This window comes from Nicotiana tabacum, chromosome 18 (assembly GCF_000715075.1).
Source record: "Nicotiana tabacum cultivar K326 chromosome 18, ASM71507v2, whole genome shotgun sequence".
Classification (NCBI taxonomy): Eukaryota; Viridiplantae; Streptophyta; class Magnoliopsida; order Solanales; family Solanaceae; genus Nicotiana; species Nicotiana tabacum.
In genome coordinates, this window is record NC_134097.1 from 10,561,718 (window position 1) to 10,579,353 (window position 17,636).

Consider the following 17,636-nt stretch of genomic DNA (forward strand, 5'->3'; position numbering starts at 1 on the left):
TGAATTACACCACAATTCAAGCCTAATAAACTTTGAAATTTCTAATTTCAACAAATAATGCCGAAACCTCTCAAATCACGTCCGATTGACCTCAAATTTTGCACACAAGTCATAAATGATATAACAGACATATTAAAATTTTCAGAATCGGATTTCGACCCCAATATCAAAAGTTAACCCCCGGTCAAACTTTTTAAAAATTCAACTTTCGGCATTTCAAGCCTAATTCCTCTACGGACCTCCAAAAATATTTCCGGACACGCTCCTAAGTCCAAAATCATCATACGGAGCTATTGGAATCATCAAAATTTAAATCCGAAGTCGTTTACACATAGGTCCATATCCGGTCCACTTTTCTAACTTAAAATTTTCAATTATGAGACTAAGTGTCTCATTTCAATTTGAATTCCTTCCGGACCCGAACCAACTAACCCGATAAGTCATAAATCAATTGCAAGGCATAAATTCAGCAATAAATGGGAAAACGGGGTTATAATATTCAAAACGACCGACTGGGTCGTTACATTCTCCCCCTCTTAAACAAACGTTCGTCCTCGAACGGGTTTAGAATAATACCTGGAGTCTCAAATAAGTGTGGATATTTGCTCCGCATCTCCTGCTCAATCTCCCAAGTAGCTTCTCCGACTGGCTGGCCTCTCCAATGCACCTTCACTGATGATATACTTTTTGACCTCAGCTTTCGAACCTACCGATCTAAAATAGCCACCGGCTCCATAACATAAGTCAAATTACTGCCCAATTGTACCGTACTGAAATTCAGAATATGAGATGGATCCCATACATTCTTTCGGAGCATGGATACATGGAACACTGGATGAACACCTTATAGACTAGGTGGCAAAGCAAGTTCATAATCCTTAAGCAACTCCAACCACCTTCGCTGCCGCAAGTTAAGATCCTTCTATTTAAACAAATGTTGTAGACTCCGATGATCGGTATATACTTCACATTGGACACCGTACAAGTAATGCCGCCAAATTTTTAAGGCATGAACAATAGCTGCTAATTCAAGATCGTGGACTGATAATTCTTCTCATGTACCTTTAACTGTCTGAATGCATAGGCAATCACTCTACCATCTTGCATCAGCACTGCGCCGAGACCACTACGCGACGCGTCACAATACACAGTATAAGACTCTGAACCTGTAGGCAACACCAATACTGGAGCTGTAGTCAAAGTTGTTTTGAGCTTCTGAAAGCTCTCTTCACACTCATCCGACCACCTGAACGGAGCACCTTTCTGGGCCAATTTAGTCATAGGCGATGCAATAGACGAGAATCCCTCCACGAAGCGACGATAATATCCGGCCAAGCCGAGAAAACTCTGAATCTCAGTAACTCAAGATGGTCTGGGCCAATTCTGAACTGCCTCTATTTTCTTCGGATCCACCTTAATTCCTTCACTGGACACTATATGTCCCAAGAATGCCACTGAACTAAGCCAGAACTCACACTTAGAGAATTTGGCATAAAGTTTCTCCTCTCAGCCTCTGTAATACAATACCCAAGTGTTGTGCATGATCTTCCTAGCTACGTGAGTACACCAGAATATCATCAATAAATACCACTACAAATAAATCAAGATATGGCTGGAATACACTATTCATCAAATGCATAAATGCTGCTGGGGCATTGGTTAGTCCAAAAGACATCACAAGAAATTCATAGTGGCCATAACGAGTTTTGAATGTCGTCTTTAGAATATCCGAATCCCGAATTTTCAACTGGTGATACTTTAATCTCAAATCAATTTTGGAGAACACCCTCGCTCCCTGAAGCTGGTCAAATAAATCATCAATACGTGGCAAAGGATATTTATTTTTGATTGTAACTTTGTTCAACTGCCTATAATCGATGTACATCTGCATAGTACCATCTTTCTTTTTCACAAACAGAACTGGTGCACCCCAAGGTAACACACTAGGCCTAATAAATCCCTTTTCAAGGAGTTCCTGAAGTTGCTCCTTCAATTCTTTTAACTCAGCTGGTGCCATATGATACGGAGGAATAGAAATATGCTGAGTGCCCTGCACCAAGTCAATACCAAAATAAATATTCCTATCGGGTGGCATACCCGGCAGGTCTGCAGGAAATACATTCGGAAAGTGTCGCACGACCGGTACTGAATCAATAATAGGAGTATCAGCATCAACATCTCTCACAAAGGCCAAATATGACAGACATCCTGTTTCAACCATATGTTGGGCCTTCAAATAAGAAATTACCCTGCTAGGAACAAAATCTAGAGAACCTCTCCATTCAACCTTTGGCAACCCCGTCATCGTCAACGTCAAGATTTTTGCGTGACAATCCAGAATAGCATGACATGGAGGCAACCAATCCATACCCAGGATTACATCTAAATCAACTATACTAAGTAATAAGAGATCAACTCTGGTCTTCAGTTCACCAATAGTTACCACACACGACCGATAAACACGATCCACAGTAATAATATCGCCCACCGGTGTAGATACACAAACAGGTGAAACTAAGGACTGACAGGGCATATCCAGATAATGAGCAAAATATGATGATACATATGAATAAGTGGAACCAGGGTAAAATAATATAGAAGCCTCCCTGTGGCATACTAAAATAATACCTGTGATCACTGCATCTGAAGCAACAACATCTGGCCTGGCAGGAAAGGCATAAAATCGAGCCTGCCCGCCACCTGATCGGCCTCCCCCTCTTGGGCGACCCTTAGCTGCCTGACCCCCACCCCGAGCTGGCTGGGCGGGTGGTGTAACTACTGGTGCTGGTGCTGTTGGTCGAGAACTCTGCTGTGGAGCCCCACTCAACAACCTAGGACAATCTCTCTTAAAATGACCCAATTCTCCGCACTCGAAACAACCCCTCCTCTGACGGAACTGCTGCTCCTGATAACCCAAAGAATTACTTGTAGAAGCCTGAGAAGACGAGGCATGATGAGAACTATGCGCTGGTAGTGCACTGAATGAAGACTAGCCTGAGTGAGCACTGTAAGAACCATGGCTACCTGATGCACCACGATGAGCTGGACGACCCGCCTGAGCGTGTCTATAAAAACGGCCCCTACCGCGGTAAAACTGACCCTTGAAGGAACACCACTGAAATTACCGGAACCACGAGGCCTCTTAGCCTCCCTCTCAACCCGTTCCTGGCTGCGAACTATCTTAATTTGATGAGCAATGTCGACAACCTCGTCGAAAGTAGCACCAGACACACTCTCTCTAGTCATGAGTAATCGTAGCTGAAAAGTGAGGCCATCTATGAATCTCCTGATCCTTTCCCTGTCTGTGGGAATCAACCAGATAGCATGACGGACCAATTCTAAAAATCTCATTTCATATTGTGTCATGGACATATCACTCTGACGAAGCTGCTCAAACTGCCTGCGCAGCTCCTCTCTGCGGGATTGAGGCACGAACTTCTCCAGGAATAGATCGGAGAACTGCTGCCAAGTAAGGGTGCTGCACCGACTGGCCTACACCTCTCGTAAGACTCCTACCATCTGAAGGCAGTTCCAGTAAACTGAAAAGTAGTGAATGAGACCCTAATGGTCTCTAGAATACCCGTTGTCCGAAGCATCCGCTGACACTTATCCCGAAAACCCTAGGCATCCTCTAACTCAGCACCGCTAAATGGTGGAGTTCGAAGCCTCTCAAATCTCTCAAGTCTTCTCTGCTCATCATTTGCCATAACAGGAACTACCGGGGCCTGAGCAGCTGCAACCGGCTGGGCTAGTAGTGCCCCCGGTGTCTGAAGTCCCTGTACTACCTGGTCTGGAGTATGTGCAACAGGGGTATGAGTACCTCCCCCGGCCTGAGAAGTGGCAGGTGCGGCCTGAGCCGAAACCACCTGAGCAAGACCAGTGCACGCTGCCAATATTTGGGCCAAAGTCTCCTGAAGGCCTGGAATCTCAATGGGCATAGCTGGTACCCGAGCTGATCTTGTCGGCTCAGCTATATCCGGAGTCTGCTCTTGAGCTGGAGTAACTGGTGGTACTACAGGTGCTAGCTCAACTGTGGTATGAGCTACACGTCGACCTCTACCTCGATCCCGGCCTCTACCACGGCCCCAGCCTCTCAGAGCCCTAACTGGTGGCACTGGTGGCCGACCATCCGATCCGGTAGTATGTGTCCTCACCATTTGTGAGAGAATAGAATAGAAGAAATTTAGTTTCCAGAATCAACAAATTTGCACAACAGAATACAAGAAAGTGAAATTTTACTAAGGGTTCTGCAACCTCTCGAAGATAAGTACAAACGTCTCCGTACCGATCCGCAAGACTCTACTAAACCTGCTCATGACTCGTGAGACCTATGTAACCTAGGCTCTGATACCAACTTATCACGACCCAAAATCCCAACCTGTCATGATGGCTCCTATCTCGATACTAGGCAAGCCGATAATCTCGATAAACCATAATTTCTCTTATGTTTGAAAATACAATAATTTAATACAAAACAAAATCTCACAAATACTGACATGAACACTCCCCAAAACCTGGTGTCACTGAGTACATGAGCATCTAATATAAATACAAGTCTAGAAAATACGATCTATAATAGTCTGAGACCAAATATAGTAAAACATGGAGATAGGGAAGGAGAGCCAAGGTCTGCGGAATACAGCAGCTACCTCAAAATCTCCAAAAAATCAACTGCGTGAAATGATCAACACCCGCTATGTCCGGGAACACCTGGATCTACACACGAAGTGCAAGGTGTAGTATGAGTACAATCAACTCAGCAAGTAACAATAATAACTAAGGAACTGAAGATAATGACGAGCTACACAGTTACAGTTTATTTTCAGTATCTCCAGCAAAGAATAGACATGCTTCCAAATCCGGCAGTTTAAGTCAAATCAATTTTATACAGTTCAATTTTATGTAATCCGGATATAAAAATATTTTAGAGATTTCACGATAATGACAGATAGCAATCAAGTGCAATAAGAAATGCAAAGCAAGTACAACGTCTCAGGCGACAGTCACTCAACTCATCACAACAGCTCAACCACTCAGCTCTCAGGCCTCAGCACTCACACTCAATGGGTACCCGCGCTCGCTGGGGGTGTACAGACTCCGGAGGGGCTCCTACAGACCAAGCGCCATAATTTGCACGGACAACTCACGTGTTGCATGGACAACTCACATGTTATAATATCTTGCACGTACAACTCACGTGCCATAATATCCTTACCTCACCGACAGGCCCTCGGCCTTACTCAGTCCTCAACCTCTCTAGTCTCTCGGGCTCTCAGAAATCACAAAGATCAGCCCAAACAAAGATAACATAATGCATCAACAAATATCAAGAAAGACTGAGGTATGATACGCAAGTAAAATCATGACTGAGCACAAGATAGAAATTAGCAATTAATTCAATAAGTTCGTGCCCTCTATGAGTCCCAACAATACTATCACATAGCCTAAGCATGATTTCTAACATGATTTATAGTCAAATTTCTTCAACACATAAAGAGCATATAGCTAACAACAAATTATTTAACTTTACAGTTTCACGGGATGGACCAAGTCACAATTCCATCGGTGCATGCCTACACGCCGTCACCTAGCATGTGCGTCACCTCCAAAATAATCACATGACACAAAATTCCGGGGTTTCATACCCTCAGGACCAGATTTAAAACTATTACTTACCTCAAAACGTGAAATTCTTTACTCTGCTATGCCTTTGCCTTGAAAATCGGCCTCCGAATGCCTCGAATCTAGTCACGAATAATTCTTTTCAGTCAATAAAATTTATTGGAATTAATTCCATAAGAAAATACTAATTTTCCATAAAAATCCGAAATTTAGCTCAAACATCGCCCATGGGGCCCACGTCTCAGAACTCGACAGAAGTTACAAAATCCGAAAGAACATTCAACCACGAGTCTAACCATACAATTTTATCAAAATCCGACCCCAACTCGACCCTCAAATCTACAAATCTTATTTCCAAATTTCTAAGTTCCAATCTCCGATTTACACCTCAAAATCATGTAATCTAGTCGGATTATTCGATGATAATATAATATTATGGAGTAGAAATGATTACAAGGGACTTAACTCATGTTTTCCTTGAAAATCTATCAAAAATCGCCTCTCCTCAAGCTCAAATTTGTCAAAAATAGCGAATGGGACGAAGTCCCTAACTGCCTCGGTTCTGCCTCGATCTTGGCCTTCGATCGAGATCCTCGATCCTGGGCCTCGATTCTGACCCTCGATCCTGGCCCTCGACCCTAGCCTTCGATCATGTCTTCGACCCCGGTCTTCGATCGTGGCCCTCGACCCTGAGCTCGATCGTGGCTTCGATCCTGATCCTCGACCCTGCCTTCCATCGTGGCCCTCTACCCTGGGGTCAATCATGGCTTCAATCATGATCCTCAACCCTGCCTTCGATCGTGGCCTTCGACCCTGGGCTCGATTTATTTGGGCTCGATTCTCTGGGTTCGATTCTGGCAGAAGAAATTTCCAACAAAAGGAAATTGCAGCAGCTGTAGTAGTTCAATTATTGATCCGTTAACCATCCGAAACTCACCCGAGGCCCCCGGGACCTCGACCAAATATACCAACAAGTCCTAAAATATCATACGAACTTAGTTGAATCCTCAAATCACCTCAAAAAATACTAAACCCATGAATTACACCACAATTCAAGCGTAATAAACTTTGAAATTTCTAATTTCTACAAATGACGCCGAAACCTATCAAATCACGTCCGATTGACCTCAAATTTTGCACACAAGTCATAAATGATATAACAGACCTATTAAAATTTTCAGAATCGGATTTTGACCCCGATATCAAAAAGTCAACCCCTTGGTCAAACTTTCCAAAAATTCAACTTTCGGCATTTCAAGCCTAATTCCTCTACGGACCTCCAAAAAATTTTTCGGACACGCTCCTAAGTCCAAAATCACCATACGGAGCTATTGGAATCATCAAAATTCAAATTCGAGGTCATTTACACATAGGTCCATATCCGGTCCACTTTTCTAACTTAAAATTTTCAATTGTGAGACTAAGTGTCTCATTTCATTCTGAATTCCTTCCGGACCTGAACCAACTAACCCGATAAGTCATAAATCAATTGCAAGGCATAAATTGAGTAATAAATGGGGGAACGGGGTTATAATATTTAAAACGACCGGCCGGGTCGTTATAATATATGTATTTGTTTACCCGTAAAATGACACAGTTGAATTTATACGTGATTTCTAGATAAATAAATTAATTTGATCCTTAAATAATAAAATAATTGAAAAATATGCAATACTTAGCCTTGAAATAAAGACAAAATAGCAGAAATAGTAATTTCGGGAGTAGGATTTCCGGGCACAACAATAATGAACTCAAAGATTAAGAAGATAAAATTGTATAAAACTTTGAATTGATTATAACATAAGTTTACTAGAAAATTCGTGTCATTTACAATGATAACAAAGACAATTTATAGCTGCACCTAGAGAACAAGGTCCTAGGATCATGCCCTTCTTTAATGTCAATTATAAGGGCCATTTAAAATTGTGTAATGATGAGCATAAACGACAAATTCATTGTAACGGGCAATGTACTAAATGATGTGAAATATTCTCCATTAAATGCTACCGGGCGACAGGTATTTATTGCATCTTTATGAGCGTCATTCTTTCTGTTGACAAATGGAACAATTATCTTCGATTTTAACTATCATCCGCTTTCGGCTCCACATGTCACTCTCTTATGCAACCACTTAACATAGCATATTTTACCCTATACATATAGTCCCCCTGCTTTCCGGTGACATAACTTTGTATCACCGGGAAGTTGGCAGAAATATTCTTTTTGGCGGGAATTACTCTTATTCCCTCTAAAAAGCTTTGATGATTGATTAGACGCACGTCTCTCCGCATTTAACCCCCCGAACATGCGTCATCATACGATTCAACATAACCTTTGCCGGTTATCGAGGTAATCATGCCACGGATTTAGCCAAAAAAACCCCCCTTTATTTATACGCATTAACCTCCTTCATTCATACTCCATAATTCACCAAACTCTCTTCATTCAACTTGTACTCTTTTCTTCAACCTTTCTTTAACTCCTTTCAAAAGAGAAAAACTTTTCCTTTTTCCATAACATATAATGACTTCTTCAAAAAAAATACCAGTTCCTCAACGAACAAAAACAAAGCCGAGGACGCCACTCCTCTAATAGTGAGCACCATTATCTCTAGAAGTCTTGTTACAAAAAAAGATTTGAAGAGAAATTTCCTTCTATTAGCCCTCATACATGGGCCGTTAGCAGATATCCTTCTTCCATCCGTCCTTCCAGCATTCCTGATGTGAAAGAAGATTGTCGTTGCCAGGATTTAGAAATCATCGCTCCTGACCCGGCATAGCGGGTAACCTTACCCAAGAAGGGTTTTACGTACTTCTATACATATCCCTTCACTTTGGGGATATTTTCTTTGAGTTGAGAGCTTGACTCCGTCATTGAGGAGTTTTGCCTCCGCTATCAAGTGTGTTTGGTACAGGTGAGTCCCTCTGTATGGAGGATAATTGCTTGCTTTCGGCATTTGTACCAGGAAATGGGGAGGAGCTATCTTTGGCTCATGTGATGAACCTTTATTCCCCCATGATATTCCGTGGGGGATGATCAACTTCAACAAGCAATGCCACCATGCATTGCTATCCAGTATGGATGATGATAATAATCGTGGGTGGATGAAACGGTTTGTCTCCGTTGCCACCAGTGACATCATCCCGGACTCAACACCTTCCTTCCCGGAATTGTGGAACCGCACTCATAAATATACAATTTGCTTCTACTGTTGTTAAAGATCCTTTTCTCATTATTCTTAACTTTTCTTCCTTTACCTGCCTCAGCGACTCAGTAGGTTCCCCCTAGGGTTGAGGGCTTGGACCAATAGGTTCAAAAAATTTTGGATGTTACTACGCCCGAAACCTGCTCGTGGAAAGAGTTATCCCTGAAATATAGGTGGAAGGCCAAAGATCATGGTAAGTTTAATTCATCGTGTCCTTACCTTTTCTTATGATAAAGTTATCTGACTCTTCTCTCTTGTTGATTATAGGTCTACCCTAGGGCTCAGTTGTCGTCCCCAAGGAGGACATTTTGGCCGATCTTGCTGATGTGGAGAGGCTGTTGCAGATAGGGGTGGGCATTCAGCATTTCGGTTAGGTATTTAAAAACTTAGGTTCGATATTTCGGTATTCGATTTATAAATTGTGTATACCAAATACCGTACCAAAGTAGTTCGGTATGGTTCAGTATTTCTTACTTTGGTTCGGCACGGTTTCGGTTTGATACATTAACAGAATAGATGATATAGATGGGGTAGACAGTCAACTGGACGTTTGTACACGATGTGCTAAAAACCAAAATTGCAATGTTCCAGTAACACAGTTGGAAAAGCCATTGCTGGCCTTAAAATGAAGTGCCCAGTAACATAGTTCCTTCAATCAAAACCATAATCAAGTAATGTTCCATTCTAGATAGGAAGTTCTTTCTCCAAAAGATTCCTTGATATAACCAACCGCTACATCAAGCATCAGTCATCCTCCGCCTTTTATTAAGCTTAGGATTGTAAAAGAAAAGCTACAAGTTCCAGTTCAAAAAGTTGACAGTGTCTCCATACCAGAGTAAACAAAGGAAAAATGCTTTATTTTAAAAACATGTTAACCCTTTCTAGAACAGATTATAGCCGGACAGTGTTCACTTAGCAGAGTAGCTTGGGTTTAAATTCAAAAAATTATAGCTCGCATGAATGAAGGTCAACAATGAAGAATGAAGAAGTTATGAACCTGAATGAAGGTCAATAATGAGCAAACAAGCAGTCACCGAGGAGATGAGTCACCATCGCCGAGGTCGTGAAGCTATTGTAGTCGTGACTCGTGAATCAGCAGCAACCAAGCAAAGTTAAAATTTTTGAGAGAAGTTTAGGTTAGAAAATAGAAAGGAAAATGAGGAAAGAGTTGATGCTGCCCGTAAGTCCCTCTAAGCCTCTAAGGGATTAGGGAAATAGGGGTATTGGGGTGTGGGCTTAGGATTATTGGGATGGAAAATAAAAATAAAGTTGGGCTTGGACTAAATATTTCGGTATACCGAAATACCAAAATTTTAAATATCCTATACCGTATACCGTACCGAACTACCAAAATACCATAATTTCTGTACTGAAATACACTGAAATACCAAAAAAATCAAAACCAAAATACCAAATTAATTCGGTTCGGTTCGGTTCGGTTCGGTTCAGAATTTAATTTTTCGAATTTTATGCCCAACCCTAGTTGCAGAAAGCTTTTTCAGAGACAGGCATCTTCGGGCCTGGTTCTGGTGCAAGTGCTTCTTTTCGGACTCCCTGTCCAAAGAACAAGCAACCAAAAAAAGGCGTTCCTCCGTGGCTGGGGGAAAGAATAAGAGGGCGAAGAATGCTGCCCTCGAGTAGTCTCCGGAAGTTGTGGTGATGAGCCCTCCATCCAGGCCGGCCATATATACCATGATGATTGACGATGATGGAGAAGCTAGCAAGGAGGGAGCTTCTTTACATAGAAGACGACAACCTTCCTCAACTCAACAGACCGCTCAATTTGTTGAGTTAGTTACACCAACTGAGGACGATGTCTCAGCGTTCTGGGAGGAGTATTAAATGGTGGAAAATGCCAACTCCCACTTCCAGATCCCAGTCGTTGCGCCCGGTATTTTAGGGCTAAGTACCGGGTCCCTTCCTTCTTCGGTTGACGAGCAACCAACAACCAACACTGCATTTGTCGCGGCTGCTTCTCTCCCTTCAACACCATCAGTTTCATCTCTATCTTCACCGACACCAACAACTGCTACATCATCTCCACATTCACCAACTATCTACCAGCAACTGCTATATCATCTCTACTGGCCACATCTGCTGGAGAAGAGGGTGTTCTTTTCCCCCAGTCCCCAGTTTATGGGAATTTGGGGTAAAACTATGCTCTCCCCCTCAGATAGCTCGGGTTTGGAAGGAATTCATCCGCAAAGGAAAATGAGCATTACTCTCTTGGTCTCCACCGGATGCAATTTGCTATCCCGGCCGGTGGAACTTGCTAACTATATGAAGCCTTTGGCTTCAGAAAATGACTGGGAAAAGATACAGGCTCTCTCGGGAGAGTGTTTGTTGAACAACGCCATGCACAACTCTGTAGCGGTACATTATTCACTTCTTTTGTTATTTCTTCTATTTTTGCCTGAAAATATCCCGAGTTTGCCTTTTTTGTTTTGTAGGCCAATTTTCTTGCTTCCGAGGGTATCCATAGGTTGATTAGGGAAAAGAAGAACTTACCTTGCATAGAATCAACTTTTGGCCGAGCAAGAGCAAACTGCTGCTCGCCTCTCAGAATTGGAAGCCAAAGCTACTGAGGTCATTGTGTTGGAGGCTCGTTTGTAGCAAAGCGAGCAAGAAGTGAAAACCCTTAGCCAATAGATTGGCCCACTGAGGGTTAAATTTAATAAAGCCATGGACAAATGGGCTAAAGTCTATAGTGTCGTTCTTGCTGTAACCGATCGCGAGGCTACCTCCACTGAAAGATTGACCAACTTAGAGGCATCTCTGAACTCCAAAACTGAAGAGCTTGCACTTGCGGGGGTGAAACATGCCCAATTGGAGGAGAAGTATAGGAAGACTATTGAGCATAATAGGATTTTTAGCTCAACTGTCCGTGACCTCGATGTTAGCCTTAAATCCATTAGATCCGCCGGGGAAAACCTTTCTGCCGAGGTTACCCAACTCAAAGAAGAACTTAAGCGCCAAGCGGCTTCCCTCGTTGTTGAGAAAACTTATGTTTTGTACAGCATGAGGAGAAAAACCTTGGAAGAGGCTAAAGCGGGTATCATTGAATTTGATGTCGAAATCGCTAGGGCCCGTGAGTTTGAGTCAACTGATAAAAGGGGTCTCCCGGTGGGGCCTGATGCTTCCAGTTCTTCTGGTTCTGGTTTCGAAACTTCGAGAACTGAAGAGAAAACGGAAGTCAAAGATGTTTATTGCCAAACTGATGAGGGCCAAGATGTTGAGCCATCGGCGGATCTACCCACTTCCCCTGGGGGCGCATACACTTTTCTTCCTCCGGGTTCCGGAGATGCAGCAATTTAGATTTTCCTTTCTTTTTCTAACTTTTGTATCGGTGCCACTTCAGAACGTTTATTGTGAATAAATACACCTTTTTCTCAAGTATTACATGAATCTTTCTTTCATTTGAACATTTATGCAAGTTTTAATCTTTGCATTCTTTTTTGCTTAAGTGTTCTGCGTAAGTTTTACTGTTTGCGTCTTATTGTGTAAGGCCTTGGGTGTATTTTTTTCCGAAAGCATTTGGATTTTGGGCACAAGTTCTTCTGAAATTAACTCTTTATCGTGAGGATTTTCATAAGAGAGGGCCCTATTATGTTTACGGTGCTCTTGAAGAGGATGTCTCCTATTCATTACGGCACTAACATTTGAAGTACTTGTTTAACCTTCAAATGATAAAATCAATTCATCTGTCAGACAAGAAACAAGATGGAAAATAAAAGGACTTTACTTTATTTCTTCCTTTTTCAAAAAGTACATAAGAATTCGTTATGCTAAAAAAATTGCCATTTCTTGTGGCTAACTCATACAACTTGGTTCTTACGGGGCTGGCCGTGCAGTCCTCGGTCCCGATGATATAACTATGTTTCCTGTTTTCATGCTCCGGTCGACGAGGCAGTCATTGTTGTCGTATCCTCATATCATTCCCCCATAGTGTTCAAATGCAAAGGATGCGAATTGGAACACTGGAAGTCTTGCACCTTCGAGGACCCCACTAATGAATTGCTAGACAATCTTCAGCTCGGTAACAAACTTCGCTTCCCTTTAGGAATTTATGCTATCGAGCAAAAGACTATCTAACAATCCTTTAGTAGTTTGCACTTCTGAACAGTCGGGTAACCTTTGCTTGATAGCAAACTCACTTTCCCAGTGGGAGTTTTGCTATCGAGCCAAAGATTATCTAACCGCCCCATAGTGGTTCTTCGCTTGTGTACCCTTCTATTAAAGGTCTTATTGTTGCTGTTGAAACTTTCTTTGTAGTATGCTTTTCGTTGCTGCCTCATTAAATACCTTTCCCGGAAAAAACCTGGACGAATGGAAAAAGAGTGCAGCACATACTTTCAGTACAACTGCAATAATATCTCTTGAGGTGTGCCACATTGCAGTTGCTTGGCAACTTTTCCCCATCCTGATTCTCCAACTCGTATGAACCTTTCCCGGTGACAGCTAAGACCTGGTAGGGGCCTTCCCAAGTTAGACCTAGCTTCCCTGCGTTGAGTTCTCAGGTGTTTTAAGTTATTTTTCTTAGAACCAAGTCTCCCACTTTAAAATAATAGAGGTTGGCTCTTCGATTATAATATCTTTCCATTATCTGCTTCTGGGCTGCCATTCTTATATGTGCCAAGTCCCTGCGCTAATCGAGTAGCTCCAAGTTGACTAACATTGCTTCGTTGTTTGTCTCTTCACTTGCCTGGAAATATCTCAAGGTAGGCTCTCCTACTTCCAAAGGGATTAAGGCTTCTGCTCCGTACACGAGGGAAAAAAGAGTTTCTCCTGTGCTCGATTTGGACGTTACGCCCATCGCAATCCAGGTAGTTCCTTAGTCCATTTACCTTTAGCCGCTACCAACCTTTTCTTGAGATTTTGTATAATCACTTTATTTGTCGATTCCGCTTGACCATTTGCGCTCGGATGATAGGGTGAAGATGTGATTCTCTAGATTTTCAAATCTTCAACGAACTTTTTGATCTTTGCGCCTATAAATTGTGGCCCGTTATCGCATGCTATCTCTTTTGGTATTCCAAATCTGCAAATTATGTTCTCCCACAAGAAATCCCACTTCACGTTCACCAATCTTCTGATAAGGACCCGCTTCAATCCACTTAGAAAAATAGTCAGTTAAAATTAAAAGAAACCTTACCTTACCAGGGGCCGGCGACAGTGGTCCGACGATATCCATTCCACACTTCATGAATGACCATAGAGATAAAACATAATGTAATGGTTCTGCTAGTTGATGTACCAATGGTGCGTAGCGTTGGCACTAATTGCATATTTGCACGAAAGCTTTGGCGTCTTGTTCCATTCGAGGCCAATAATATCCCGCCCTTACCAATTTTAGCACTAAGGAGTCTATGCCCGAATAATTTCCACATATTCCTTCGTGGACTTCTCGCATAACATAATTAGCTTCGGACACTCCCAAGCATCGGGCCAATGGGCCTTGGAAAGAATTCCTGTATAGTTGGACTCCTTTGAAGTTATATTGTGCTGCTTTGGCGCGTAGTGCCCGGGACTCCTTGGAGTCTTCGGGAAACTTCCCGTGCTCAAGATAATCTATGATCTCATTCTTCCAGTCCCAGACCAAATTAGTCGTATTTACCTCATAATAGCTATCTGCGTCCAGGACTGAGTGCATGAGTTGTACTACCATCCCGGAATTCGATCCCGTCATTTCTGTTGATGAACCGAGGTTAGATAATGCATCTGCTTCTGCATTTTCTTCCCTCGGGATGTGAGTAATCGACCACTCCCAAAATCAAGCCAGCAGAGCATGGACCTTCACTACGTATTATTGCATGCGCTCCTCTTTGGTTTCAAAGATCCCGTAGACATGATTTACCACCAGTTGGGAGTTGCATTTGATTTCTATGACCTCAGAATCTAGTCCCCCGGCCAGTTCGAGTCTTGTAATCAAAGCTTCATACTCTGCTTCGTTGTTAGTTAAATGGACCGTTTTTATGGCATGCTTTAGGGTTTCTCCCGAAGGCGTGGTTAACACTATGCCAAGCCCGAACCCTTTTACATTGGAAGCTCCGTCCATAAATAAGGTCCAAACTCCCGATGTCGATTCTGACACCATGACTGCTTCCTTGGTTTCCATAGGCAGCAATCCCAGACTGAAATCGGCCACAAAGTCAGCCAAAACTTGTGACTTAATCGCAGTCCTCGATTTATACTCTATGTCAAATTCACTCATTTCGATGACCCATTTGGCCAATCTACCCAAGCATTCGGGTTTGTAGAGGATGTTCCGTAGGGGAAAGGTGGTCACCACAGCTATCGGGTGACATTGGAAGTAAGGCCTCAGCTTCCGAGCGACGACCACGAAAGCCAACTTCTCCAAATATGGGTAGCGAGTTTCTGCTTCCATAAAATTTCTACTAACGCAATAAATGGGAGATTGCGTACCTTCATCCTCACGGACTAAAACTGCGCTTACCGCTACCTCCGAGACTACGAGGTAAACTAAGAGTGTTTCACCTTCCTTTGGTTTTGATAGTAACGGAGGGCTTGACAAGTACCTTTTCAAATCTCTCAAAGCATGCTGGCATTCCTGGGTCCATTCGAAGTTGTTTTTCTTTTTGAGCAGCATGAAGAAACAATGGCATTTTTCTAATGACAGGGAAATAAACCTGCTTAAAGCGACCAATCTTCGTGTGAGCCTTTGAACTTCTTTCACGCTTGATAGATGGTCCGGGATGTCTTCGATGACTTTGATCTTATCGGGGTTTACCTCAATCCTCCTTTGTAATATCAGAAATCCTAGAAACTTGCCGGAGCTGACCCCGAGCACGCACTTCTCAAGGTTAAGCTCCATGTTATGCTTCCTTAGGATGTCGAAAGTTTCTTACAGATACTTAATATTATCATCTGCGTTCAATGACTTAATGAGCATATAGTCTATATAAACTTCCATAGTCTTCCCTATTTGTTTTTCAAACATATTGTTTATGAGCCGTTGATAAGTGACTCCAGCGATCTTTAGCCCTAAGGGCATCACATTATAGAAATATGTGCCGAAATTCGTTATGAACGAAGTTTTTTCCTGATCCTCCGGGTTCATCTTAATTTGGTTGTACCTGGAATAAGCATCAAGGAAACGCATTAACTCGTGCCCGTCCGTCGCATCAATCATTTGATCGATGTTTGGCAATGGGAACAAGTCTATTGAGCACGCCTTATTCAAGTCCTTATAATCTACACATATGCGGAATTTATTATTTTTCTTAGGAACTACTACTACATTAGATAGCCAGTCTGGATACTTTACCTTTCGGATCGAACCGGTATCAAGTAGGCGAGTTACCTTTTCTTTGACGAATTTATTTCTGGCCTCCGCAATAGGGCGTTTCTTTTGTCTTACCGGAGGGATGTTGGGATCCAAGCTTAGCTTGTGTATGGCCACTTCCGTTGGTATACCTGTCATATCCGCATACGACCACGCAAAACAATCGGCATTATATTTAAGAAATTCAATAAAGCCAAACCTGAGCTCGGGGTACAATCTTGTCCCCAAGTGGAATTTCCTCTCCAAGAACTTTTTAAACAATGCAACTTGCTCGAGCTCTTCCGCTGTGGATTTTGTCGCATCCGTCTCTTCTGGTACCTAGAAATATCTCGGCACCTGATAAGATTTCGACGCCTCTCTCCTTGGCTAACTTCAGTCGATTCGGGAGCAGGCACCGGTTCCTGTAATTTTTATGCCTCATGCTCCTTCCTTTTGCTACTGGAGACCGAAATCTCATTCATCTCCCTTGCCGCTGGTTGGTCGCCTCTTATCTATTTGATTCCTCCGGGTGTTGGGAATTTCAGCAACTGATGATACGTTGATGGTACGTCTCTCATCTCGTGCAACCACGGTTTTCCCAGAATAATATTATAACCCATTTCACCGTCCACAACTTCAAACAGAGCCGTCTTCATCACTTCTTCGGCGTTCGAGGGCAGCATGATCTCTCCTCGGGTTGTTACGCTTGCGAGGTTGAACCCGACAAGGAGTTTTGTGGCCGGAATGATGCTTCCGGTGAGTTTGGCTTGTTCTAATACCCTCCATTGTATAATATTGGCTACACTTCCTGGATATACCAGAACACGTTTGATTTTGAAATCTAGAACCTTTAAAGAAATTACCAGTGCATCTTTGTGCGGAAGCAACAATCCATCTGCGTCCTCCTCTGTGAAAGTGATGCCGTCTTCAGTTACTTCTCGGAGTCTCTTGCTATGGGTTATTGATACCTTCGTCTTTTTTGTTGCCGAGAAGGTGACCCCGTTGATCTCGTTCCCCCCGAAGATCATGTTGATCTTCTGGAGCGGGGGATCTTCTCCTGCTTTCGAGGGGTCCGTGTTATCACAGTTGCGGCCATAATTATTCTTGGCTCGATCACTTAAGAATTCCCTGAGATGGCCATTTTTCAATAGTGTCGCTACTTCTTCACGTAGATGTCGGCAGTCCCTAGTCCGGTGGCCATTAGTACTGTGGTACTCGCACCACAAATTTGGATCCCTCTGGCTCGGATCGGACCTCATCGACTTCAGGAACCATGCTTCTTTAATGTTTCTCATAGTTGGTACCAACTCCACTACACTGCCATTGAATTTGTATTCTGACAGCCTGGGGTAGGAAGGATCCCATGTACTTGACGCTTCTTTGTCCTGCAAGGATCTGTTGTTTTGACTGCGATCAGTTCTTCTGTCGGTAACGAACCTATCTGCCCACCGAAAACCTCTGCCGCGTCCTTTGGCCCGTTCGTAGGCAAAAAACTGACCCCTCAAAGACCGTCAATCTTTGTCGAAA

At 42.9% G+C, this 17,636-nt stretch overlaps 1 protein-coding gene across 1 annotated transcript; it reads right to left on the minus strand.

The window, feature by feature from the left end:
- Positions 1–16,621: 16,621 nt before the first annotated feature.
- LOC107788820 (uncharacterized) lies at positions 16,622–17,404 on the minus strand. The gene has a single exon (XM_016610548.1). It carries the CDS (start codon positions 17,402–17,404, stop codon positions 16,622–16,624), a length of 783 nt encoding a protein of 260 aa, XP_016466034.1.
- Positions 17,405–17,636: the final 232 nt, after the last annotated feature.